Below are 25549 nucleotides of genomic sequence, written 5' to 3' on the forward strand. Positions count from 1 at the left end.
AAAAGGCTTGTCCCACTTAAATATTCCCAGCTACAATCCTGGCTTCCTCATAGCAGCCTACCAGCTCTTCCCCCAGCGTCTTGATATTTAGCAATATACTCATTTACAAGTCCTCTTCAGGATTAAATGAATACAAATGGAGATTTTTTGCTAATGTTCAAACCTAGCATTAAAAAACACATTTTAATAATGCCAGCCTGTGAATAAAGTGAAGTGTCATGAAATTGGTTAGAAACCTCTATTCCTGAGGCAAGGCAGATGAGGATTTACGTAACTATTCCCCTGTGGAAGATCATGCCATGATTTCAATTGTTACAGTCACCTCACAACAGTCTTTTAACAGAGAAACAATGTAGAGAAACATCTGTGTTCACATCAGAAAAGGTGGCAGAGCCACAGTGAGTCCATTTCATTGTAGTAGGCACTCACTTGTATTAGAGTCCTCCTCAGTTCCCTGGGGAGGAGTAAGAAAACAATGGTGATGACCTCAGTGGTGAGTCATCATCAAGGAATATGCCTGACATGCTGTTCTGAATCCCCCTTCCCACCATGGTTTCCATAGTTGTGGTCTTCTTGGTTTCCAGACATGGGCAGAGTTAGAGGCTCAGGCATGAACAAACATGGGTACACACAACTATCCCTGAACTTCCTCAGGCACTTAAGGAGATGAGGAAATATTTTGAGGAGAGATGGGTTGGTTCTAAACTCCACCTAATTCCTTGCTGAGCCCTGGTCTTGGCGGTCTCCTGTGCAAGCCAAGAACTGCCCAGGAATCCTGGCCCAATGGGCTAAAGTAAGGGGTACAGGCTTCCTGGAAGGCTGGTTTGTCCCTCTCATTTTCATCTTCAGTGGTAGGTACCTGGGACCATCCCAGAAACACTGCTGAACTATAATGTTGACTTGTAGAAGACTTCCCCTGGCCTTGGAGAGTGGCATGAAAGCTTAGCTCTCTGGAATGCAAACAGCAAGACAAGGAACAAGGAAAGATGCAGCCAGTGGGCACACACAAGGAAACATGATTGCCAGTGAACCAACTAACAAAGGAAAGGTAAGCCAATCCACTTCTGCAAAATTGGAATTATGCCTAGAGTTAATGTCAATGTGACCATTACAAATTCCATGCAATCCCCAGATTCTATAAATAACGAGTGCGCTGAAGCATGAGGGATAGAGTGCAAGGGGTGCAAGGGCAGCTTCCATCTTCCAATCAAATACCCACCAAAGCAAAACGCAAAATGGAATTTTGATGGATTACCACATCTCCTAGCTTTTCCAGCACACTTGATCCAGTACTTCTTACCTGTTGGATGCCATAGGTCCATCCTTGCTTTATTCTGTCTTTGGCCCAAACGTTATGTGCGTTTTCTGCAAGCTTATCTACTAAAATTTCTTGAGGCGGTAACAGCTTCACATCAGACAAGTCCAAAGGGGCTGGTTTATAGCCGTTGGACATCATATAGCTATAAGTAAAAATATATATATTTTTGAACAGATCTCTACGACTCTCACATTCCAGATCTTAGCACATGGTAAGAATACCATAAAAAATTAGGCTACCATCTCAGGTTCTACTTCCTGGCAGAATGGATAGCTCAGCTCTCTTTCAAGTCCTTAGATGAAACCCCTAATCCACCTCCTGACTGTTGGACAAAGTGGATGGTCAGTGCCGTCCAGCTTTATTTCTAAGAAAACTATTTGTGTGCCTGACAAATGAGGGGCACATTTAGGTGCTGTGGAATTACGTACAGCTCCTCCAACTCACTTCAAAAACAGAAAAGAAAAAAACAAAAACAAAGAACAGAAAAGATTCCAACCAGCAGCATGGCAAGGACAGGACCTTGAGCCAAATGGTTTCTTATAAGTCAGTAGAGAATGAGCATTCAGTCTCAGAAAGTTAAACCTTTACTTTGGGTGCAAAAAGAAAATCACCACCACGTCAGAGAATCTGTGAGCTTGAGGTGACCTTCACCTGTTCAGCTCGGGAGCCACAGCCTCAAATGTCTGTAATTGGGTAGATAATTTGACAGATAATGTGAAGATGGGACAAAGCTGAGTATGAGCCCGGATAGATACACTGCATGAATGGAGATGACCACACTGCGGAGTGCCTCTCAGGCAAGTAGCCGATCATAGCTATGTGGGAATGTGTACCTGGAGGCACCCATGGACCCAGGGCCAAGGAGTGCCCAGATGAGAGCCAGAACCTGAACATGATGGCTTGCAGACCAGGGCTCTCACTACACAGGAACTGCCAAGCAGCATAAGATGCAGGGTCTGCTGCAGGCATTAAACACTGCCTATCATCCATCTTCTTGGGATGTCGGATCTTGGGCATCCCCAACAGCCCCCACGTGGGCAACAACATATGTTGACTGCTGAGCACTGACCCCAGCAGCCTGGTCAGCAGTTTGCCCTCCTACCTGCTACTTCTTGGACATGCCGCTCTCAGCATCTGGAGTTGCCTCTGAGAGTGGCACTTGGCAGCTTGGGAGTTTAACAGGGAAGAAGAGGAAGATAAGCATTTGATTAAAGCTGGCACTGCCTTGGCTCGTAAGTAATTGCCATGCCTGTATGTGAATGCACGTGTACCCAAGGTTGGTGCGTGGGGGGGTCAGCAAGTGAGCGAGCCAGTTGATGTGCCAGTTGAATGTGCAACTGAGTGTGTGAGAACATGTGCCTCTCCACGAATGTACAGGTGACAGGGAGAATAGGGTGCAGGCAGGTTTAGGGGCTGAGACAATCATTTCCACCGAGGACTTACCAGGCTGGCCCAACGCTGGAGGAGTAAATCTTTGCTATGGCTACTGACCATTTTTCATGCTCCTATGGCAACTGCTATTCTTATAGACCAAAGGCTGTGTACCCATCTGAGTGCCACATCTCCTGGCTTAGAGCTAACAATAGTAGCACAGGTCCCTAGCTGAAGGAGCAAAAAGAGGGAAAGCCTAGAGACACTTGTACTTCAGCAGACCTCTGTGTGGGATTTAACTGGAAGGACCATCCTCGACTGCGGCTAGCAAGTATCTGGGACCATCACCTGCCTTTGTGCAGGGGCCTCCTATCGTCCCAGTTAAAAAAAAAAAACTCAGACTGAAGCATGAAAATCTTCGATCATTAAAAAAATCAATTGGGGCAGCCCAGGTGGCTCAGTGGTTTACTGCCGCCTTCAGCCCAGGGTGTGATCCTGGAGACCCAGGATCGAGTCCCACGTTGGGCTCCCTGCACGGAGCCTGCTTCTCCCTCTGCCTGTATCTCTGCCTCTCTCTCTCTCTCTCTCTCTCTCTCTTCTCATGATTAAATAAATAAGTCTTGAAAAAAAATCACTTACTTTTTGGGCAATTTGACCTTCTTGAGGTCCTCCTCAGCAGCTGGATTAATATGAGCGATGTGGCACCCAAGGGCCAGGAGGGTTCTGCAATGTGACAGAGGGAGAGGACAAAGGTCAACTTGATACAGGACAGCAAAGACCCTAACCTGCATCTGAGTTGATAAGTAACAATGGTGGACGTGTTACTTACTCTGCTAAATCCTTCTGTGGCATGAATAATCACCACCCCCGCTCATTTATCAGAATGCATCATGTTTTCAAGGCAAGAGATATACCTTTGCAGTATAGTTCTAAGGAATTAAATCACCCACTCAGTGTTTATTCCACATTCACTTCAATTAAACACTCACTTTAAGGTTTCAGTTGACATTTGTAGGTTATAATTCTTCTCAGTTTCAGGCAGCTTTGAAAACTCCACAAGACAGGGGTGTTGTCTTTTATTGTCATCCCGTATCTAGGTGACAACATAAGGACAAATATAATTTAAGTTTTGGCAACTGGCACTGCCCTGGAAAGCAGAAAGCACACATTTTGAAACATGGCCCAGGCAATCTGTATCAGGCACAACAAAGACAGTTATTTGCTGATAGGCAAACTGAGGATCACCCCTCTAGTAAAAGATACACACAGACCCCAAGTTGCCAGTGATTTGTGCTCTGTGGATTTGTTTCTACTCAAGTGTCTGCATTCAGAACATACTCTCGCAGAGAACTTTCCACATGGTGGCCATGTGCCTGCCTGTCCCAAATTCATGAAACCACAATGCTACTGTGGGGTAGCATTCTTTCAGGACATAAAGGTACTATGGAATGTGTCCAAAGACCACATTTGTAATTTCAAATTTTCTAGTAGCCACATGAGAAGCACAAAAATAAACAGGTGCAATTCATTTTAATGCATTTCATTTAACCCATATATGAAATATTTTCATTTTAACAAGCCATGAGTATAAAATAATTTGAGACATTCTATATTAGTTTTGCATAGCAGGTCTTCAAAATCCAGTGTATTGTATAATTGCAGCACATTTCAATTCAGACTAGTTACATTTCTAGTGCTCAGTAGTCTCTTGTGGCTCATGACTATTGTATTGGACCGTACACATCCAGACATTAATTAATTAATGCATTCACTCAACAAACATTTGTCAAGTGTCTGCTCTGTGGTCATTATTGATTCAGGCATGAGGAGTTCAATGGTGAGCTGGGACAGTCCCAGGCCCATAAAGAATGGGGTAGAGACCAGTAATAAAATAATCATAATAATAAATGCTATATTGCAGTTGTGAGTAGTTCCCCAAAGGAGAGGTCTATGGCATCATGAAGGCATAGAGGCGGTCACATAGAAGGCGAATCTTTTACGGTAGCTCTATCAAAACAGAAAGTGTTAGAGTGCAGGGCCTCTTTCAGTAACTAAGCTGGAATGTGCATAATTTGAGGGTGTCAGGGTCACAGGAAGCTCTACAACTCGCCTATCCTTGTGCTTTCAGATGTGACTTTATACAAATCACAGAACAAAGTCAATTTACATCCTTTTTGAAAAATGCTTTCTAGTGCGAGAGATTCTGTAACCTCCTCAGAGCGTCTATTAATCTTAGTGATCATCTGAAAACTGTTTCAAACAAATTCTGATTCAAAACAATGAATCAGCCTTTTTGCCTCTCATGTGGAGAGGACAGCTCTTCCTGAAGGGGAAAGGAGAAGTGAGCGTCTGAAGGAGGTGCTGAGGAGCCACTGTGCTCTATCTTCCCCGAATAAAGGAAACCATTTCCAAGTGAGAGGGGAGGTGCCTCCGCAGCACCCTTGACCACACTTAGACCACGGAGCAAGGCTTGGAGGAATAGCTATCCAGGAGGCAGTAAGGAGGAGAGAGTTTGGGCTCATGTGGTTCCCTCACTCACTGGAGTCTTTCAAGAACCCTCCCAGGTAACCCATTCATCCCTCTGTCCCAGCCTGGCCACTGGAACACAAACCTTGCCAAAAGTCCAGCCAAGCTCTATTTTATTCATTCCCCAAAGCTCGTGGATGTTTTCAGCCAGTCTGTCTCGGATCTTTTCTAGGTGAGGTGGCAAAACCACCTAAAAGGAAAAGGAACAAGTATGAAATCAGCAGTATAAGAATTATTGTATTGAAATCTATCCTAAAAACCTATATGGATAAGGTGCCACAGTTGAATTCACTACACATCCCCCAGGAGGGGCTGCTTCCAGGGGTGCCTTCTCTCGAGGAAGGGCTGATAGCCAATCCATCCAGTTTGACCCAGATGCTTCCAGAAACTCCTTCCTCTCTGGGTTTCCTCTTTGCCCATCTCTCCTCAGGCTCCTTTGTAGATACTTGTGCTGTGTATTCTTCACATGTGAATGCTTCCCGGGACCTACCCTCCGTCCATGCTCTTTCCTTGGGAGATCTCACCAGCCACGGTCTCTACTTATATTCAGACCTACAATTCCAACTGCCTGCAGGATTTTCTCACCAAAATAAACCCAACATGCTATTCAAAACTGAATTCATTTCTTTCCTTCAGAAACTTTTCTCTTCCTGTTTTTACTTTTACTTTTTATTGAACGGCCCACCGTTGCTTCAAGCCTGAAGTCAACCTGGTATCTTCCTTCTTGGCATTACTTGCCCTTCCACCATCCACTACCATCAAATCAATCACAGAATTGATCATGTTGATTTTCGAAGCATCTTTCTGAAGGGCCTCCTCTACTAATCACTCAACCTCATTATCTTCTCCTTGGATCATGGCAAGAGCCTCACAGTTGGTCTCAACTCCCTACCAATCTACTCTCCACACTGTGCCCAGAGTGATGCGTCTACAACAAAATCACATCAAAGCACTCTCCTGGGTGTTTCCAAGTGTCTCTTGAACTCCTAAGACACAAAACTAGATGTTAACCAAGTATATAGTGTCCTCCTTCAGTTCTTCCACCATGGTCCTCCCAAACACATTCTTTCCAACCTTCTTGAAATTCTCACAAAAGATCACACTTGTCACAGTTCTGTGTCTTTGCACTTGCAACTTCACCCTTACTAATCCCCCGATACACATAATACATACACACACACACACACACATAACACCCCTCTATACCATAGAGCAGATGACAAGGATGGTCTCCTAGACCAGGCTCTAGATGGGAACTTCTGAGCCCTTTTTCAGCTAGGTTCTATCCTTGGGCCTTGTTCCCAAGACCCCAGTTGTAGAAAGGATCCTGCTAAATCAGTTTGGTGAGAATCCACCACCCTTGATATCTGATCACTCCTCTGCCTACCTCTGTGTCTGATCAAATTTCCTCCACCCCCATGATCCTCCAGGTGATATCAGATCACTCTGTCCTGCCTTCAGATAGAATCCTGTGAGGTCAATTTAGCAAGAATCCATCCCAACCCCAAACACTTCTCTTCATAATTTCCCTTTCAGTGACTCCCCTCACCTCCCCAACTTGCTCTCCTGGGCTCTAAATCCCTACTTATTCTTGTTGTCTTCTGAACTGAGCCCGGTTCTATGCAGGAGTTCTTCTTCCCCTGTTTACTTAGCTCCTAAGTGAAATCTGCTCTTACTGCTTTCACTGCTGTCCAGCTCTGGTTTTAATCCAAACACTTTCAATATCCATCCTTCTAAATTCAGCTCAAATTTAGCTCAACTTTCCTAAGAGAAATCTTCCCCAATTACCTTCAGGGACAGTTTCTCTGTGTTTCCCGGGCACTCTGCTGGTATCTCTCCCATAGAGGTCACACCCTGGGGGCTCAAGTTGCTCCTCCTTTCCTTAATCCTATTTTAAAAAAATTTACTACTACTGCTACTGCAATAATAACAATAATAATTATTCTTATGTTTATTCATTGACAACTTTAAGGAAATGGGAGATTCTATATAGAAAATCTAGATTTCTAGTTTGTTTTGATTCCTTGGAAGATCACTAACACCGGATCCACACTTTTGCCTAGCAACTCTCAGCTGGAGGGCCTGTGCACTTGACCTACTTCATTTCTGCATCACCTGCCTGGTCCCTGTATTTCTCACTCTATTACAAAGGTTATTAGTGCTTCCACTAATACAGAAATCCTGATTTTTTTTTTTTTTTGAAGGGGGTAGCTCCCGGAGACTTTTTTTTTCAAAAAAGATAAAAGAAAAAAAGGCATATCAAGTCAGTGAGGTTCAGTGAGGTATATAAGGAGATCATGGAGAAAAACAGCAATGTATTTAAACTATGTGTTATAATCACTATCTGCCCTTCAATTAGGGACATTAAAAAAAATCAACTTAATCTAATCACTTAAGAGTCAAAGTTAGTAAGTGGCATGACGTTTCAGTAAAGAGCAAAATGGGAAAATTATTAGCAAACAAATTATAACTGTATCTGGGTGTTATTGGTAAAGATAATTTTTTTAAAGATTTGAGATAGAGCGAGAGCATGGGAGACAGTGTGCCTGCAAGTGAGCATGACAGGGAGAGCCAGAGGAAGAAGCACACTCCCTGCTGAGCAGGGAGCCTGATGGGTCCTCGATCGCAGGACCGTGACCATGACCTGAGCTGAAGGCAGCACTTAACTTACCGAACCACCCAGGTGCCCCAACCAAGGTAATTTTTAAACTAAGTGCTTCTTAAGTGATCACAAATTAGAGGATTTGCATGTAGGAGGAACCACATGCTTCACTAAAAGGAGAAAATATGCTAAAGAGTCCTCCATGAAGAGCCCCTAACCATAATTTCAGTGACCTCAATCAGTGACTGCCTAGGGCAGAGTACACTGGCTTGCTAACTGCTGTGGGGTATCTGGGGCTGGGCTCCTCCTTCCCAGTGCGTAGCTAGGGGCTGGGGTCCTTCAAGCCCTGAGAATGGGAAGTGCCTACGTATTGCTGGATCCAGCCAGCAATACTTCATCTGCAAATTGGTTACTGTGCTTGGGGGAGGATGGAATTGACATGTTTAACATGTTTAACTTCTCCTCTGACAATAATTTCAGAGAATGGTAGACACTAAAAAATTAGAAGGCATCATCCAAAATAAACTGCACCTTTCCAACAAGAACTTCCCTATCATTCGATTCCCTGGGGACAGCTCCCTAGTTCCAGGGTCCACCACAGATTCGACTTTGGGTCCAGACCTCAAAGGTTTTTCTGGCTTGTTGATTTCTCTGCGATCTTGGATTTTCCAGTCTTCAGTTCTGCAGGTTTAGGTGCTCTTCCCACTCTTTGGTCAAGCCTGCCTTCCCTCCTTCATCAAAAGTTCCCCTCATTTTCTTGAGGCCCACTTCTAGAAGGCCTATCCTAACCCTCGTTTCTGATTAGTGAGGGATGGTACAGAGGAGTAGGTATCAGGCTCATGCTTTCCCCCGACTTGGGCACTTTGTGGCCTTGCGTCCATGTGGAAACTGGTTTAGTTTTTTGGCCCTTGAGCTTCCTGTCTAGGATATACATGAACCAGAGGATCTGATTCCCAGGATTGTCTCTGGCTCAACAATGCCTCCCCAGTTTCCTATCAACCTTCTTAATGCCAACTTCTTTCAAGGTGCTGCACCAGGGTCCGTGAAGCAGGCAGGGCAATGCTGCTTTTCCATTCTAAGCGAATTCACGATAATTAGCTGCAGGAGGTAGGAAGCAAATTCAGCAATATGCTCGCGGAACTGAATGCAATAGGGTCACATGACTATCACGGGGCAGTAACATGCTGGAGACCTTCTACAGGTCAAAAGAGCTATATTCCTACAAACTATTAATTTGACGTGCCTCAGAGACAAGGCCCTTAGTCACTGATTTTCTCTAACATTTAGAATAGTGACTTGAGGAGCACTGGTGTGGAGGAAATACTGAAAGCTGCTATTTACACCCCTTGTCATAAGCATGTGAGGGTATCGCTCTCAAAACAGAGACCCTGGGAAGGGAAAGAAATGTCCATTTATCAGCACTTTCCTCCTATATACAATCCCGTTTCTTTTAGTTTTATTTCCATCTCTTCACCTACATGCTCTCCCTCCTCCAAGCATCTAGCCACATCAGAGTATTTATTATCATATCTACTTTTTAAAAAGTTTTTATTTAAATTCCAGTATAGTTAACATACAGTGTAATATTAATTCCAGGTGTACATATAGGGACTCAGCAATTTTATGTATGGTGCTGGTCATGGCAGGTGTACTCTTCATCCCCATTACCTATCTCCCCCACCCCCTATCCACCTCCCCTTTGGTGACCATCCATTTGTTCTCTAGAGTTAAGAGTCTGCTTCTTGGTTTGCCTCTCTTTTTTCCCCTTTGCTCATTTGTTTCTTAAATTCTACATATGAATGAGATCATGTGATATTTGTCATTCTCTTATTTTGCTTAGCATAATACTCTAGCATAATACTCCATCTATGTTGTTGCAAATGTCAAGGTTTCATTCTTTTTATTGCTGAGTAATATTCCATTACATACATACATACACACACACACACACACACACACACACACCCTTCTTTTTTATCCATCAACCAATGGACACTTGGGCTGTTTCCATAATTCAGCTACTGTAGATAATGCTGTTAGAAACAGACATGCTACATGTCTCTCTTTGAATTAGTATTTTTGTATTCTTTGGGCAAATGCCTAGTAGTGAGATTGCTGGATCACAGGGTGGTTATCCACCTGTCACTACTTCTAGATCCTTACTGACTCCATTCCTATTACTTAACCCTGGATGCCCCTCCCCATTTAAGCTTATTAAAAGCCCTGGTTGGATTCTATCCTCTCTAACTAGACTTCTAGAACTATTCTAGTGTAGCAGGCGCCTCTAGCACTTATTTGTGCTACAGTTCATTTTGCATATATTACATTCAGACTTAAAAAAATAATACATTTGCTTTTACCTCTTCAACTTGGTTGTGAATTCACAAAGAATATTGCATATTTGTGCCTGCACTTCATAGAACCTTGCATATAGCAAGTGATCAACATGTTCTCTGATTGAGAAATCCTTAAAGACCTCAATCTAAGTACATGGTGGAAACACAAGGAACACAGTTATTCACACTACATGACAACTACATGATACACAGTATACGATAGGAATGGCTCCAACACCACACAGAGAGAAGGATTTAGCCCTATTGCTTCGTCTATGTGGTTTACCTGTTGGCAGCTTGAACCTACCTGACTGGTGTCTATGGGACACGGGATGAAAGAGGCTTGAGAGAGGGACTGGGTGGTACCCAGCAGATCTCTGACTCCTTCAGCGTCACGTTTATATTCTTTGACAGGCTCCAGTCTCATCTTTTCTTTCGGAAGTAAGGCTTCATAGCAAGGTGCGTAGCCAGATGGAGGCAGGAACTTAAATTCGCCATGACGTCCACCCATCAGGAAACGCACTCTGTGGCATTTGGAGAGACCAGGAAGAGAGAGGTTAAAAAAAAAAAAGAAATCCCAGTTCAAGAAAGTGAACGTTCAAGATAAGCCCCCCATCCCACACCCACGTTATTTTGGTGGGAAGTGAGATTCCCACCATCTGAATTTAGATACAGTACAGCAAATATTCAAAAGTGTGAAATAAAGCAGTGGAAAGAACTATCCGGGTGTGATCTTCAGTTGAACCATGTCAGCTAAATTCTTAAAAATTTATACATGAATATCACTAGGCTTTAAAAATCATATTTTTCCTTACTCTAGTAGACAAATCATCATTGCAGATATTATTACTAGAGTGCTGAAAAGAGTAACTAATGATGATGATGATGATAATGATATTATTCTCTGAAAAGATCATGTTGAAATTACAGCATGAGGATTTCAAGTCTTTTTACCCGAGGGACATTACTTATACATCAATTAAAGTAAACATAGCATAACTATTTGGGGGAAATAGGAAAAAATTCTTCCTATCCCTAACTTTCAGAAGCAAGCAAAAGATGAAGTAATACCAGAATATTAAACACCAATGATATACATGCCAGGTGATATTATTTGAAGCTATACAGTGCAGAGGCTGCAGTTCCCCGAGGCAGCCCTATGGGGGTGACTCTGGAGAAGCATCAGCAGATGGCAATAGCTTAGGAAGCAAAATGGGCACCACACGTTTGCTCAATGTGGTACCAGTGCCTTTCTCAGGGGCACCACCCCCTGCTGGCATCCAGGCCTGACACTCTGGTCCCCTCCTGCAGTGTCTGGAGAGACCTCCCAGGATGGGGGCAAGCACTCAGGGGAGCATAGTGATGGCAGCCACTGCCTTCCAGTACACTGAAGCCTTCCAATATGTTAATTAAGCATCCTGGCTCAATTTTAGCCTCATCTCTGTGGGTTAGGTTAGGGTCATGGTTACGCCTCAAACCTCCCCTTGCAAGGAGGACAGAACCAAAGTGAACCACTTCCAAATGATACTTCATATTCTCCTAGGTTTGTAACAAGAAATAGAGCTTTTGCAAATCAACTGCAAACACATTAATTTGATGAGGAAATAGGACCACAGTTTACAGGAAAAGATATGTAGCCCTGTAGGGTCAACACTAATTTCACACAGGAAAAAATCAATACGTACACAGAGCAAATGTGCTCAGCACTCATGCCCTCCCCCTCCCTCTGCTTAGCAATGAGTTACTGAAGGCATAGGACGTGCTAGTGCTCTTCTCTGCCCTGGAGACTCAGCAACAAGGCCTCCAGCGTCCCTGGTGTCACACAGCAGGCATCCAACCAGAGAAACAGTCATGATTACTGATTGGGAGATACCGAGGAAGGACTAAAGGTGGTGATGTGAACTAACTCAGGAAAGAGGGTGGCTCCTTGACTGGAGTCCAGGAAGGCCTCTCTGAGGAGACCGGCATTAACCCTGCGGGATAGAGAAGAGCTAAGGAGTTTAAAATCTGGGAGAGGAACATGTGCCAAGGCCCGGAGGCAGGACAGAGTTTGGGTGGAGAGCCTGAGGGACAGAACAGGAAGTAGGAGGGCGCAGTGCTAGGTCAGGCAGAGTCTGTGAGCCATGGCAAGATGATGAGATCGTATTCCAGGTCAGAAGCCTCTGAAAGATCTAAAGGAGAAGAGATACAGGACTCTTCTAGCTGGTCCATGTTGACAGAGGGGCAGCCCAATGAGCAGGTATTTGGAGGTCCCGGACACCAAACTAGTCCCAGTGGGAGGTAGGGATAGGTTGAACCCATGTGAGGATGGACATGGTGGGAAGTAGTCACTGGATCCCAGTTTAGTTTCACAAGGATAGTTAGGAGCTGCTGATGGGGTGGGGTGGGCTAGGGTGGTGGATGTGCACACACAGGGGGCTGAGGCACAGGGAGGAGGGGTAGGACCTGGCAAAGCTCTCACAGTAACACTCTCCTCCACCAGCCTCACTTCCTTCTACTGGAACGTTCTGCTAGGGCAGCCTCACAAGAGCATCACCGTGTTGGCGGAATAACTGATTGTGGAAGTAGCCTAATTATGAAACTGGAAAAATAAAACTCTAAGTGGGAGACATTAAGTTCTTTTTTTTTTCCTTCTCAATACAAACAAATCTTTTATCCAAACAGCATTCTACCAAATGCTGTTTTAAAATTATAGAAATCATAAGAACCTCCCACTTCCCATTCTAAAGTACTAAACAATGACATAGAATTAGAACCTCAAGAGTCCCTTGTGAATGTTCCCACATCAAATGTTATGTAAGGGGGCATGGTCTATGTGTTTTAAGAATATGAACAATGACATTAAAACAAAGTTGAGTCATTAGCCTTCGATGTTACTAATTTAGTGAACCTTCAGGAAATAATGACTAAGCCTTGAAATTATTGGTTGAGAACTTCCCGATTCAGCCGCAGCGCAGCAGATTGTGTTACTGACATGTTGTAACCGTGGGACAGAACTAGAGCTTTTTGAGCAAAAGAAGAGTGTGGGATGGTTGTTTTTGTTTTTCCTCTCTTCTCCTTAAGCATCCATTCTGTGAGGAGCTGAATGCCCAGGAGCTTGTACAGCAAGCGTATTCTTTGTTACTCACGAGTGTACAGGTTCCAAGAACAGGTAAATGATTTCTTATGAGGCCTTCTAGCTGGGCTTAATTATTCATGAGGTGTCTTGCCAGTTCTGTTTAGTCTTAAAATTTCCCTTACATTTTAAAATCTGCTGTCATCTTCTGGATAGAGAGCAAATCAAGAAAGCTGGAATTCCACACAGCACATAGGGAAAACCATGATTTCTGTTTTCATATTCAGTTATTAAAGAGAGAATGATAATTTGGTTATAAATCTTCATCTCAACTCCTCCAATGGCCACAAAAACTGTAAAATGAAAAATTTACATAGCTAGAAATCAGTGTTTACTGCTCACTGAAGCATTGGTCTCCAAATATCATTGCACTAGGCCTCAGTGAGCAGAAGAAAGACCTGCCAGACAGAAGCTCTGTCCCCCAGCAGGTAGAACTGGACAAGAGCTGGTGCCAGGCACAGCTACCATCTGTTACTCCTTCCCTTCACTGCCCAGAGTTTCTGGGAAGGGCTCCAACAAACCACCACTAATATTGGTGGTCCTCCTAACAACTCTCTCCAGGAGATCCAGACTGACCAAGTCAAAGGAAGTAACTAGTGATAAAATATAGGCTTTAAGGGAATAATCAAAAGAAACATCTGAAATTCATTTTAATTATTTGAAGATGACAAACTGGGAGTCCACCTCTGTCTTAGAGTTTTAGCAGAGGTCTCACAAGCAGATAAGCCAGAGGATGCCAATATTTGCACATCCTGAAGATGCTGGATCTACTTGAGGGTCCCTCAAAAAATTATGATGCCAACGTGGCCGTAGCCCATCACATACCTCCACCTCAGTAAGAAAGGAAAAGGCGGCATTTGGAGAGAACTATCAGGGAGAAAGGGAAGGGAGTAGTCTCCTATCTGAAGTCAAACGATGAGTGCTTAAGAACTACTCAGAAGCTTGCAAACATCCCCTGGAACTTAGTGGGGGACATGTCTGCCTGGTGATAGCAACAGAGAAGGAGATGGAGGGACAAGGACCTCAAGACAAAGAGCTGCCCTTCTGCTCAGGACAGGGTCAAGGACTCTGTTCCTGGAAGGCCAGACAGATGCCACAAATGAAGCAGCTGTCAGCCATCTCGAAAGGAATTATGGCCAGAAAGGCAACTGACTGAGCAGAGATCAGAAACCTAGGGACTGGGGGGAGCGGGAGGCCCGTGCGCAAGGCAGGGCAATACAGAGTAGGCCTTGAGGTGAGCCAGATGGGGGTAGCCAGCACAAGTGGCCAAGCCTGCGCAGAAAGAATAGCGGTGAGATGCTCCCGGCCTAAGGCTCTGAGGAAATGACAAGGGAAAGGTGGCAGCAACTGTATAACTGCCACATGTCCTGATACAATGGCATGCTGCCAGTGGCAGCTGCGCCAGGGGCACAGGCGCTGTGCCCCTCAGCCCCACAGGCCGCTCCCCGGACTCCCAGAGGGCCTGAGCGGAGCGGGCTGACCAGGGAGGAGCGGGACCTTGGACTGCAGGCCAAAGTGGGGAAGGCCTCACACCTTGATGTGAAGGCCTTACATCAACTGCATACAAATCTGAGTTTTTTATAGCCAAATAAGTGGCACTTTTACGTTACCAACAAGATGGTTGTCATTCTTACAAGGAGTCATAAAGGCTACAGAGCTGGCCTGAGGACTTGTCCGGAGTGTGAATTTGAAGGGGTAGCAAGAAAAACAACAGAGTTACAGATACCTAGTCTCCTTGCCATAAAGCTGGTACTTGGCACTTAATGTTTATCATTTAAATCTTTTGCCCTACTCGTGAGAAATTTCAATTAGAATGTAAATCTCTCTTCTCCAGGTGCATTCTTTCCTGTTCCTCAGGTTCCACAGAATCTCCCGGCCTTACAGAAAATATTAAACTTAAAATAAAAAGATAATTGAAGAATTGAGTTCATTAAAATTAGTTCTTCTTGGGCAGCCCTGATGGCCCAGCAGTTTAGCGCCGCCTTCAGCCCAGGGCAGGATCCTGGAGACCCGGGATTGAGTCCCACGTCGGGCTCCCTGCATGGAGCCTGCTTCTCTCTCTGCCTGTGTCTCTGCTTCTCTCTCTCTGTGTCTCTCATGAATAAATAAATAAAATATATATATTTTTAAAAATTAGTTCTTCTTGAGCCTTGCGTTTTTCTCTACATTAATGGATTTTAAAATCAATTTCAGGTGGCACTTGACAGGATGAGCACTGGGTATTATGCTATATATTAGCAAATCGAACTCCAATAAAAATATACAAAAAAATAAAAATAAAATAAAATCAATTTCATTAATCAATTTAATCTCTTCCACTGAAGTACCTGTTACCTATCTTTGGGAGTTCTTCCTATAACTCAAGACATTCCATCAGCTCTCCAAGGTTTTTTTTTTTTTTTTCTTAAAGTGATTACAGTAAGTGACTGTCCTTAGACCTTAGATACCTCCACCTCAGAGATGAGCAATAGCTCCAGTAATCGTCTCCTGGGAGTAGTGAAGTTTGGAGATATGTGCAGGAATTTTTTATATTCTTGGCTGATTTTGAAAACAGAGCAAATGGTACTGAAAAATCCCTGCTAGCATTTTCATTTTAGTCCCTTGAGATTCAGGCATTGTGGCTTGCCAATGGCAGAAGAGATGAGACTTCCTAGTGCAAGTCCCTGGATTTGAAAGACTGACCCCTGAAATAAAAATATAGTAAAAATCAAGACAAGGCTTTTTCATGCTCAAGGAGGATGACTCAGTCTCCTTATCCATAGCTTGCTAGCAAACGTGTGACATGACTTGAGTCTGTCTTACTGGACATCTCCTTTCCTCTCATCTGCTAGTGAATCTCTCTCAGAGAGTGGGCAAGGTGTTCCAGAGAAGAAGAGGGTACAGGCTGTGGTTGAGAGGAGAAAGAATGAAAACGTTTTGGCTGACCTGAATTCAACTCATAAGTCATGATTCATAATTGCATCTTCAGTCCCTATTGCTAAGATGGGAGAACAAGTGAGCGATGCATTCCCACAATTCTATTTCTTCCTGGCCAGTGTTTGATGAAAGCCCAGGGCAATCCAGCCAGTGCTCACCATATTCTCCACAGAGGTATATTTATCTCAGCAATAATTTCCACAGCATTGACCACAGTAAGCTGGAAATAGCGAAGCCGCTGGTTACCTGAATTTTAGCCAAGTCTGGTGGAAACCAACAGAAAACAAACAGCAACCACAAATTGGATATTGTTGTTCTTATAAATTAGAAAGGGCTGGTAAAAGAGTTATGTGGGACAGTTAAATAGATCCATGGGGAGTTTAACTATAGCTATAAAATATATTCTACTACAGCAATTAGCTCATCAATTTTCTGCAAAATGAAAAGGATCACCCCAAATTCACCATATACTTTGTCTTCTGTGTAATGGTCTCCATGTGGTTCGTGCCATGATGCCATCTCACAGGGTGAGAATACCTTTTAATAAGGGCTTGTTGGCATTTAAGTAACTCAACCTTTTGGGTGGTCTCCAAAGCAGACATGCCTCATCCCAAATTCCGTTCTATAACCAGTGTTGTTACATTGAGGGCCTACTGCATGAAGAGTATCCACAAACAAACCACACTAAAAAGAAAACTAAGGAGGCACATTCATAATGGAAGAGAGAGTACATATTGATTTGTGGATTTTGTTAGTAATTACTCACATTTCCTTGGACTTCACTGTGGGTAAATCTAATTGAAAAAGATTTTTGCTCTTCCATGAGTCCTGGCAGGGACACCTTAATCGGGGATTATTAACAACATAGTTTGTGGTGATAAAAATAATCTTGGGGTCACAAATTCAAGCCTGTGACCTCAGCAAAGACCATTCAATAGGAGGAAATGGGGCTGTAAAAGAGAAATGTAGCTTAAAAGCCACATGGAAGTTGAAAATAAATATGAGAAACAATGCTGAATGCTTGTATGATGGGAGAAGACTCTCTTCCTACACAGGCATAACCTTGCATCTTGCTAGGAGAGACGCTATAGAATTAGGCAGGTATTCTACTATATGGGGTGAAAACAAAAATTTATTTTTGATTGTATTATTATTTTGTATATGAAAAAATAAAGTTTTGTTCTTTTAGCTTTCAAATTTACATTTTTGGGAACAGTGTAATCCTTAATGTATTTAAGGATGCTTAATGCTTTAAGAGGGCCTCAGCACTTTTTTTTTTTTTTGAGAGAGAGAGAGAGAGAGAGAGAGAGAGAGCGCTCACTTACAAGCAGCATGAGTGGTGGGGGATGGGTAGAGGGAGAGAGACTCTCAGACTCCCTGCTGAGCATGGAGCCCCATGTGGAGCTCAATCTCATGACCCTGAAATAGTGACCTGAGGGGAAATCAAGAGCAGGGATGCTTAACCAACTGAACTACCTGGGAGCTCAGCGCCTCAGCATTTCTGCTCTGCCTTCCTTACCTTAACCACTCACAGTGGATCTTGGCACAGGACCAATGATCAGAGGACTTGGTCACCTGATCAACTGTGTTATTAAACATTTATTTTCAATAAGATACTTTAATTAACTTGGAGTTAATATCCTAGTTTCTCTCTCTAGCTTTCTGTACAACTGAACTCAAGTAGTATAGAGGGAAACTTCTGGGTTTCAGCACCAGATTAGAGTGTACCAGTTGATGTAAGAGTAATTATTGGTAATATTGATCCCATTTGCTCACAAATAAAAATAAATCAATTGGCTACTCTCCAACATGAGACCAGCACTGAGGATGACCGAGGTGAAGGACTTGGATAAATGTGTTTCCCAAATGTGCAATCAATTCCATCTCTCCTCAGATCATACCATGTTCTGAGAAGCAAAGACAGGAACATGCCAGAGGTGACATTTTCCTGAAAATGAGAGACATCAAGCCTCCTGGCATCATTTTTTTAGCTTACCACTTGTTCAGGTGCTCTAAGCCAGAATCTCTCATAGCTAAGGTATAAACTTTCCAGGTCAACACATCTGGACTCTTCAGTTTCTAAATTCTCCCACCATTTGTGCCTTATAAATGGGTTAGACAACTACTTTTTCTTATCTTGGAACTTTGCTTCTCTTTTTCCTGTGCAATGAGAAGGCTGCATGCTCTGCTGACCTGGACAAGAGATGCTAGAAGCATCTTCTGCACATGGATGCATCTGAGTTGCCTATTTCTTCACCTGCTAACTGCAGTTCTTTGCCAAGAGATTTCAATAAGTCCTCACAAAAAAATAAATTCACAGACTTAAAAAATCATTATACCACATACAAGATTGTTGTATGGACTCAGAAAAGTCCATTAGGTAGCAGGATAAAAAAAATCCTTTTCTCCAGAGATAAGACTTCTAGCCAAGCACTTCTCTCAGATGAGATGCTTAAGAAGCAGGTGTACCTGCTTTGAAAAGACGTGGGACCCAGTGAGTGGGATACGGTCAAAACCAACAAAGAAGGGAAAGGCAGTGATGCTGGGTGACTAAGGCCATTAGCTAAGCGGGGAAGCAGGGTCCTGGGAATGGATTGCTCAGAGTGACCTTGTTTCTCCAAAGAAGGTACTGAGTCAACAGGTGGATGACCCAAATGCTATTACATCGTATTGACTCATATTTCAGTTTCTACTCATTCTCTTTCCTCCTCGGGAATCAAGTGGAGAAGAGGCACAATGGGGCATATGCTGGTTCCCCCCAACTATAAGAGGGTCTCTGTTTCAATCACTCCTCTTTGTACTTACAGAGTCTCTTTCAATGATGCTCTTTGTTTTCTACATGCCTTTTAAGGATGTAACACTTAAAATGGGAGAATTGGAATGAAATTCTAATGGGAATATCCTCAGCAGAGAGGAACACGGGTAAAGAACTTGCAATCTAGAATACAGTCCCTGGGGCTGATACAAGACTCTCTGGCTTGAAACAGTGATGAGTAGATTTGCAGCCCTAGTAAGGTTTTGCTATGGTGGTCTTCCCTTTGTTACAAGAATCTCAAACAATGGTAATATTTAATTTAAATATATTGAATCCATCTACATGAATAGGTTTATAAATATGTACATGCATCTGTACACTGTGTTACTCTGTATGTTTGCAAATACACATTAGCTTATACTATGTATATTTGCCTATTTGTGTCAAATGCCAAAGGCTGAATATCATTTCCAAAGGATAATTCCTCTGTTGGAAGATAGATGAACATGTCTTGGTTTATCAATCTACCTGATGTGCTGAGGCCTATCATGGTGCTGTCACTTGGGAAATCCATCCCTGAGATGCTCAGAGCTCTGAGATGGTTTCTTTATGGCCCGAGCTCCAGGCATCTGTTCTCTACACCCCTTCTCTCACGGCCTTTTCCAATGGCTTCCCTAGAAACTAGTGTGATTCTTATTTTCTTTTTAAATTTTATTTATTCATGAGAAACACAGAGAGAGGGGCAGAGAAGCAGGCTCCCTGTTGGGAGTCCCATGCAGGTCTCGAACCCAGGACCCCGAGATCATGACCTGAGCCAAAGGTAGACAGATGCTCAACCACTGAGCCACCCAGGCGATTTGTCACCCACGCAATGTGATTCTAACTGTGTTGACTCTGATTTCCCACTCAGTTAACTAGGATCACTTTAACAGGAAATGAAAATGACTATGGAAATCTTGGAGAAGAAGACTTATAATGGGGTCTTGTCTTATAGACATTAAAACATATAGTCAGATGAAAATAATTAATGTAGCATCTAACTGGTACAAGGGAAGGGGCAGAGCAATGAACACAATATTTAGCAATAGTATGGAGAAAAATAGCTTGTATAGTATAAATCCAATCTAATGTAAAAATATTGATATGGATAAATTAAAAGGTAATACAGTTATCTCTGGGTGGTACAATTTTGGGTTCTTGGTGTTTCCTTGACTTGCATTATTTTTGTAAAAGGGAAAGACAAAAAAAACAAGAGAAAAATAAAACTAAGTGTGAAAGTGTAAATCACAAACTGGGAAAAATATTTGAAACCAATAAGCAGTACCTTAAATAGTCTTAACATAAAAAAAGCCCCCAAAATTAATACCAGAAAGGCAGAGAACACAAAATAAAAATATTGGGCTGAGATAATATGTGAGAATAATAAGCATGAAAAATGCTTAATGACACTGGTAATCAAATAAATAGAAAATTAAAACTTAAGTTATAATTTTCTCAAATTGGCAAAGATTAAAAATAACCAATAACAAAAGTTAATGAACATCCAATTGGTTGGGTATTCCCATTCATTGCTTTAAGTTATATTACAGGCACAAATCCTTTACCTGAAAATTTAGGAGTTGTGTTTCAGACTTCATAGTTCTTTAGATTTTAAAAAAGAAAGTATACATAGTATGTATTAAATAGAACCTCCAGCCAAGTGAGGGGCTATATCCCGTAATTGAACACAGTAGTATTTCTACAATTAAATATGTAAATATTCATAAGAAATGGAATAAATGGAAGACTAGCAGCAGCCTCAACATTTCTGTTGATGACAGTTTTACCACAAAATGAATTCAGGTCAGAGTCTGTAGTGAAATGATTTATAAAGAAACTTACTGTTTCAGAGCTTTTGAGATTTCAAAATTGTTGATCATGATTTCTGAACTGTTCCATACAATCTTCCTGAAAATCTACTTGGCTATGTAATTATAAGTTTAGATTTTAATAACTTTTGACCTACTTTTAGGAGGATCTTAACAGAAATGCAGACAGAGTTATTCTCAAGGATGTCCATAAAGATAAAAATGGAATCAGCATGAAAGTCTAACAACAAAGTAATGTCTATATTATGGGACATCCAGATAAAAGGATATTATATGGCTATAAAAATTGTTTAAAGAGGATACTTAATGACTCAGGAAAAGGCTCATTAATGTATCATTAAATGAAAAATAATCAAGACATAAAACTTCATATTCAGTGTGATGTCCATTAAAAAAGCCCCATATTTGTGTAGAATAAAAGGCTTGAAAATACACCAAAGTATCAGCAGACATTAGAGTTAAATGTTGGGATCATGGATAATATTGTCGTATTTATAACTGTATCTTTCAAATTTTTAATACTGAGCATTTAATTTTTAAATAATTATTAAAGCAAGGTTCCACATAGATCTTATCTTACTATATGAGTACATGATAAAACCCTTGGCAGTAGGTATGTATTCAGCAAGTATCTACTGAGTTAGTGATGCTGGATTGCTCTCCTGCTTTCACTATTATTTGGGGAGGGGGGTATGCAGGGAAGTTGCTCATGGCATGGAAGTCCTGAGAGACAGTACCATGCTTCCCTGCTCACAGGAGAGGTGGGGAGGTGGGCTAACAGCTACTCTTCATGAAATCACAGCCATCACTTACTTGACACCTGCAGAGAAGCTCACCACAGGGAAGAAGAGCCCATCTGTGTTGAAGTTCTCAAACATCCCCTGCACAGGTTGCCCGTTGATGCGGAAAGAGATGCTGGGCACTCCGAGGTCAAGGCAACAGCTCACCACGTCGTCTGATCTCAGGAGGTGCTGGTTGATGGAGGCTACGGCTCTGGGTATGCGGCCTGGTGAGCAAAGAACAAGAAGGCATTTGGGACTCTGAAGAAGGTGCTCGTAGGCCCCCTAGGGGAGGTGGGGAGGTATCATGGCACACAGGAGGTCTACATATGCTACTGTGTTGGAAACACAACTTGGCTTTCCCCGTGAGGTGAGCAACGAGAAATGACTTCTGGAGCTTGTGAGTAGGCAGCCTGAGACAAGAGGAGTCTCAGAGGACACCCTAATGCTGCCAGCAATGAGAACAAACATGAATTCAACCCCCTCAACATGTGCTCAGAATCTGGCCTGGTGGTGTCTGAAATAATGGACAAATCACTTTCTTGGGTGTGGGTCCTGGGGTATGCGTGTGCGTGCGCGGTCTACGACCATGTCTATGACCATGCTGTCTTCTATCTCCTCTTAGAGATAGGGCCACTTTAACACTGGATGCAGGAGCCATCAAAGCGAGTAAAAGCAAGGTCATCCAGCCGTTAAACTGTGCAGCATAGGTTGCTTACTTGTTTTAAAGAATTCTAATAGTTCATACGAGCAGGGAAAATCTTGGTCCACTATACTGTGTGGGTGGGTTTTGTTGCTGGTTACTGCATATCTCTTTCATAAGATGATCTGTCACTTCCTGACCTTAGAGTCATGAGAAGATCACCCCTCAGTATTTCTGTGTCATAGCATCTCATTCTGGAAGTTCTGAAAGTAAACAATTGTAAGTCCCTCACACATCCCTCTACCAAGTTTATGATTCTATTGGCAAGAGGGCAGTGGAGAAGCAGAAGGGAGGTATTAAAATGGAGTTTTAGGCAAAAAAAAATTTATAAAAATCTTATTTTTTTAACTACAGAATTAATACATCTCCATTACAAATGTTCATCATACATATAGAAAAATTAAAAATATAAATAAGGAAACAATGTAACTCAATAAAAAAATGCTTCTACTTTCATACACACATATACACTTTTCATCCAAACTAGGATATTGCAGGGTTTTATGACCTGTTTTTTCTACTTATCCCATCACATATATCTGATTATATAATGGAATATTAATTAAAAACTGCATGTTAATGGCTTCATAATATGCCATAAGGTCATTAAAAACCCTCTTATGATGGGTACGTGAGTTGTTTACAAATTTCGTGTACATAACTATGCTATATGATATCTCTAATCTCAGCTTAGAATCATTTAATGTTTCCAGGGGTTACTGCTATTCTAGTGGTACATTCTAAAACAAGAGGTGATATTAAACTAGTGAAACTACTATACTCTCCTAAATAAAAATATTAGGTATCCCTTTTTGGTTGTTGTAGCCAAGTGACAAAACCATCTCATATTTCTTCCCACCTTTCAGCAAACATTAATGAGACTCTACATGGTGCCAGATACTGTGTGTGGGGTTGGGTATCAAAGACAGAAGATCCAGTTCCTGTCCCCAAGAGATCCATAATCTAGTGGGGGAAATAAACATTAAAAAAAAAAAAAGAATTACAATTCCATGTAATTTTTGGAACAAAGATGTTCACAAGATAATGTTTTCTAAGATAGAAGGTTTGCCAAGTTGGCCTAGGAGCATGGGACAAGATTGAAAGGATCAAAGGTCCACTAGATCAATAACAGTATTCCAGATGGAAGGAATGGTTTATACAAAGGGAATGTATGACATAACCCACCGAACGGCCAGGGTTTGATACCGTAGGAAGGTAGGGACTGGTGGGGGCCTGAGGAGGAGATGCAGTAGGGGAAACAAAGCTGGACCTAACATACAACTTGGACTCTTTGCACCACACTGGTGCAGTGACACATAATGATGTATGCAATGCACGCTGGCCTGGGACGGCCTTGGACTTGGCTTTTGTAACTTCATATCTTGCTTCATTCCTGAGAATGAGGAACAAGTTAGTTTAAAACAAAGGAATCTAAGCCAAACTTGAAGAGCACATAGGTTGGATACCTTTCCAGCTTCTCTATTTGAGGAGTCTGAGTACTTGTGGTTCCTTTTTCAGAGTGTAGGTATCCCCCACACATCTTTTCTTCCTTAATGGAGGACACTAAATAAAACTCAACAAATCTTGCTACATTGGCCTCATTCTCAGTATTTCCTATTTTCCCATTAAAAACCAATCTTTCCTGCTTTGAATGCTTCTTTTTCCTTTAGTTTAACTTTTGCTTGTTATCACTGTAGTCGTTTGAAAAACGTCCAAGAATTTCTGCGAATTTGAGAAAACCACGAAGTAAGTGAAATGCTCAGTTGGTCAACTAATGTTAAAGGTATTCAGATCTTTGCTGGATAAAAATACAAATCAGGAGGCCATTACTGTTCTGAGTCTCATATAAACTGGGACAAAGTGACAGCGTTGAATTTCCATGCTAGTGCCCTCCCTTCCCACCCACTCAGACTGTGCTGTTGGCGTCTGTGCTGGCCTGAGCCTGGGCCAGTAAAGGTTCAGAGCAGCTTTCAGGAGGGATCCTCTTCATCTATAGCAGGGCTTTGATGTCATCAGGAGCTGGCTTCCAAGCTTTATTTAGCCTTTAATATGCCATCTTTGCCAAGTGCCTTCCCGAGGAATGGCAGCTAGGAGAATTTCTCCTGTCTGGTATCCTTTTTTGGTGGAAAACCACCACCACAACTAAACACTCATATCCTTGTGGTAAACGTCACTGCCTTTTCCGAAACTGCTTTATTCTAAGAGAATGGGGACCAAGTAGAAGATGCTGCTACAACAGTAAAATGATCAACACAAAAAACAAAATCAGGGTTTGAGCCTTTTTTTAAAACATATGCATGGGGGCCCCTGGGTGGTTCAGCGGGTGAGTGTTTGCCTTCGGCTCAGGTTGTGATCCCAGGGTTCTGGGATCGAGTCCCACATCGGGCTCCCCATAGGGAGCCTGCTTCTCCCTCTGCCTGTGTCTCTGTCTCTCTCCCCGGCCTCATGAATAAATAAATAAATCTTTTAAAAAAATAAGAAAAAGTCGCTGTACTGAGTTATTAAAATCAGTAAGTCCCTTTATTGAAGACAGTGCTCCAAAATAATCACTTTCCAATATGTTTAATGTGGCTGACCTTCTGAGGAAGGGACGCAAAGTAGTGGTAGAGCGTAAGCCTTCTCAACTACTTTTCAAGACAGAAGAATTCCGTAATCCTAGTGACCACCCACTGAAACAGCTGGGGAGTCCTGCGGCCTCTCCCTGTCTGAAGAACCTGCCCCTCACTCAGAAGCCGGGGCCTACCTAGAGGTCCCAGGAAGCTCAGAAAGGCCATTCCATACCAGCATTTGAAGATAAAGGAAAAACCCACTTTATCATATGCTGCACATCTTCAAATTAACCCAAGGATATATTACTTCAGGATTTAGCCTCTTCTGATGAGTAATGTAGGCAAATGGAAACACTGATGGTCAGCATTTCCACTGCCTCAGGCACTGCAGAGTTTGGCACTCTAATGTAAAACACAAACACTTAGGCATTTGGAAGGAGGGAGGATCCAAACACCAAACACGGAAAAATGCTGGTGTTCCACAGCCACTCAGGCTCCTCGCCATATAGCACCAGGGCTAGAAAGGTCTGAGTCATGGTGGCCTGTGTCTTGAGAGACGAACCCCAGGACTTGTTTCAGCAGGGAGACAAAGACCCTCTCAAACAAATTCGACTGTGGAGCTAAATGATCTAAAAGTTTAAAAAGTCAGAAGTCATAATAATTCAAGAAATGCAATTTTACTCCATTCATTTCCTGCAGCACTTATCACTT

General features: G+C 42.5%; 1 protein-coding gene across 3 annotated transcripts in view; it reads right to left on the reverse strand.

Moving 5' to 3' along the window:
• Positions 1-25549, reverse strand: part of RYR3 (ryanodine receptor 3) — a 518005-nt gene that overhangs the window by 201567 nt on the left and 290889 nt on the right. For all 3 annotated transcript variants that reach the window (XM_038579912.1, XM_038579911.1, XM_038579910.1), the window contains exons 19-24: positions 21621-21813; positions 10461-10677; positions 5301-5405; positions 3679-3782; positions 3329-3412; positions 1301-1460 (exon numbers count right to left, since the gene is read on the reverse strand). In XM_038579912.1, the coding sequence (XP_038435840.1) occupies positions 1301-1460; positions 3329-3412; positions 3679-3782; positions 5301-5405; positions 10461-10677; positions 21621-21813 (863 nt within the window). The remainder of the gene's footprint in view (positions 1-1300; positions 1461-3328; positions 3413-3678; positions 3783-5300; positions 5406-10460; positions 10678-21620; positions 21814-25549) is intronic.

The sequence above is a fragment of the Canis lupus genome, chromosome 30 (assembly GCF_011100685.1).
Source record: "Canis lupus familiaris isolate Mischka breed German Shepherd chromosome 30, alternate assembly UU_Cfam_GSD_1.0, whole genome shotgun sequence".
Taxonomy (NCBI): Eukaryota; Metazoa; Chordata; class Mammalia; order Carnivora; family Canidae; genus Canis; species Canis lupus.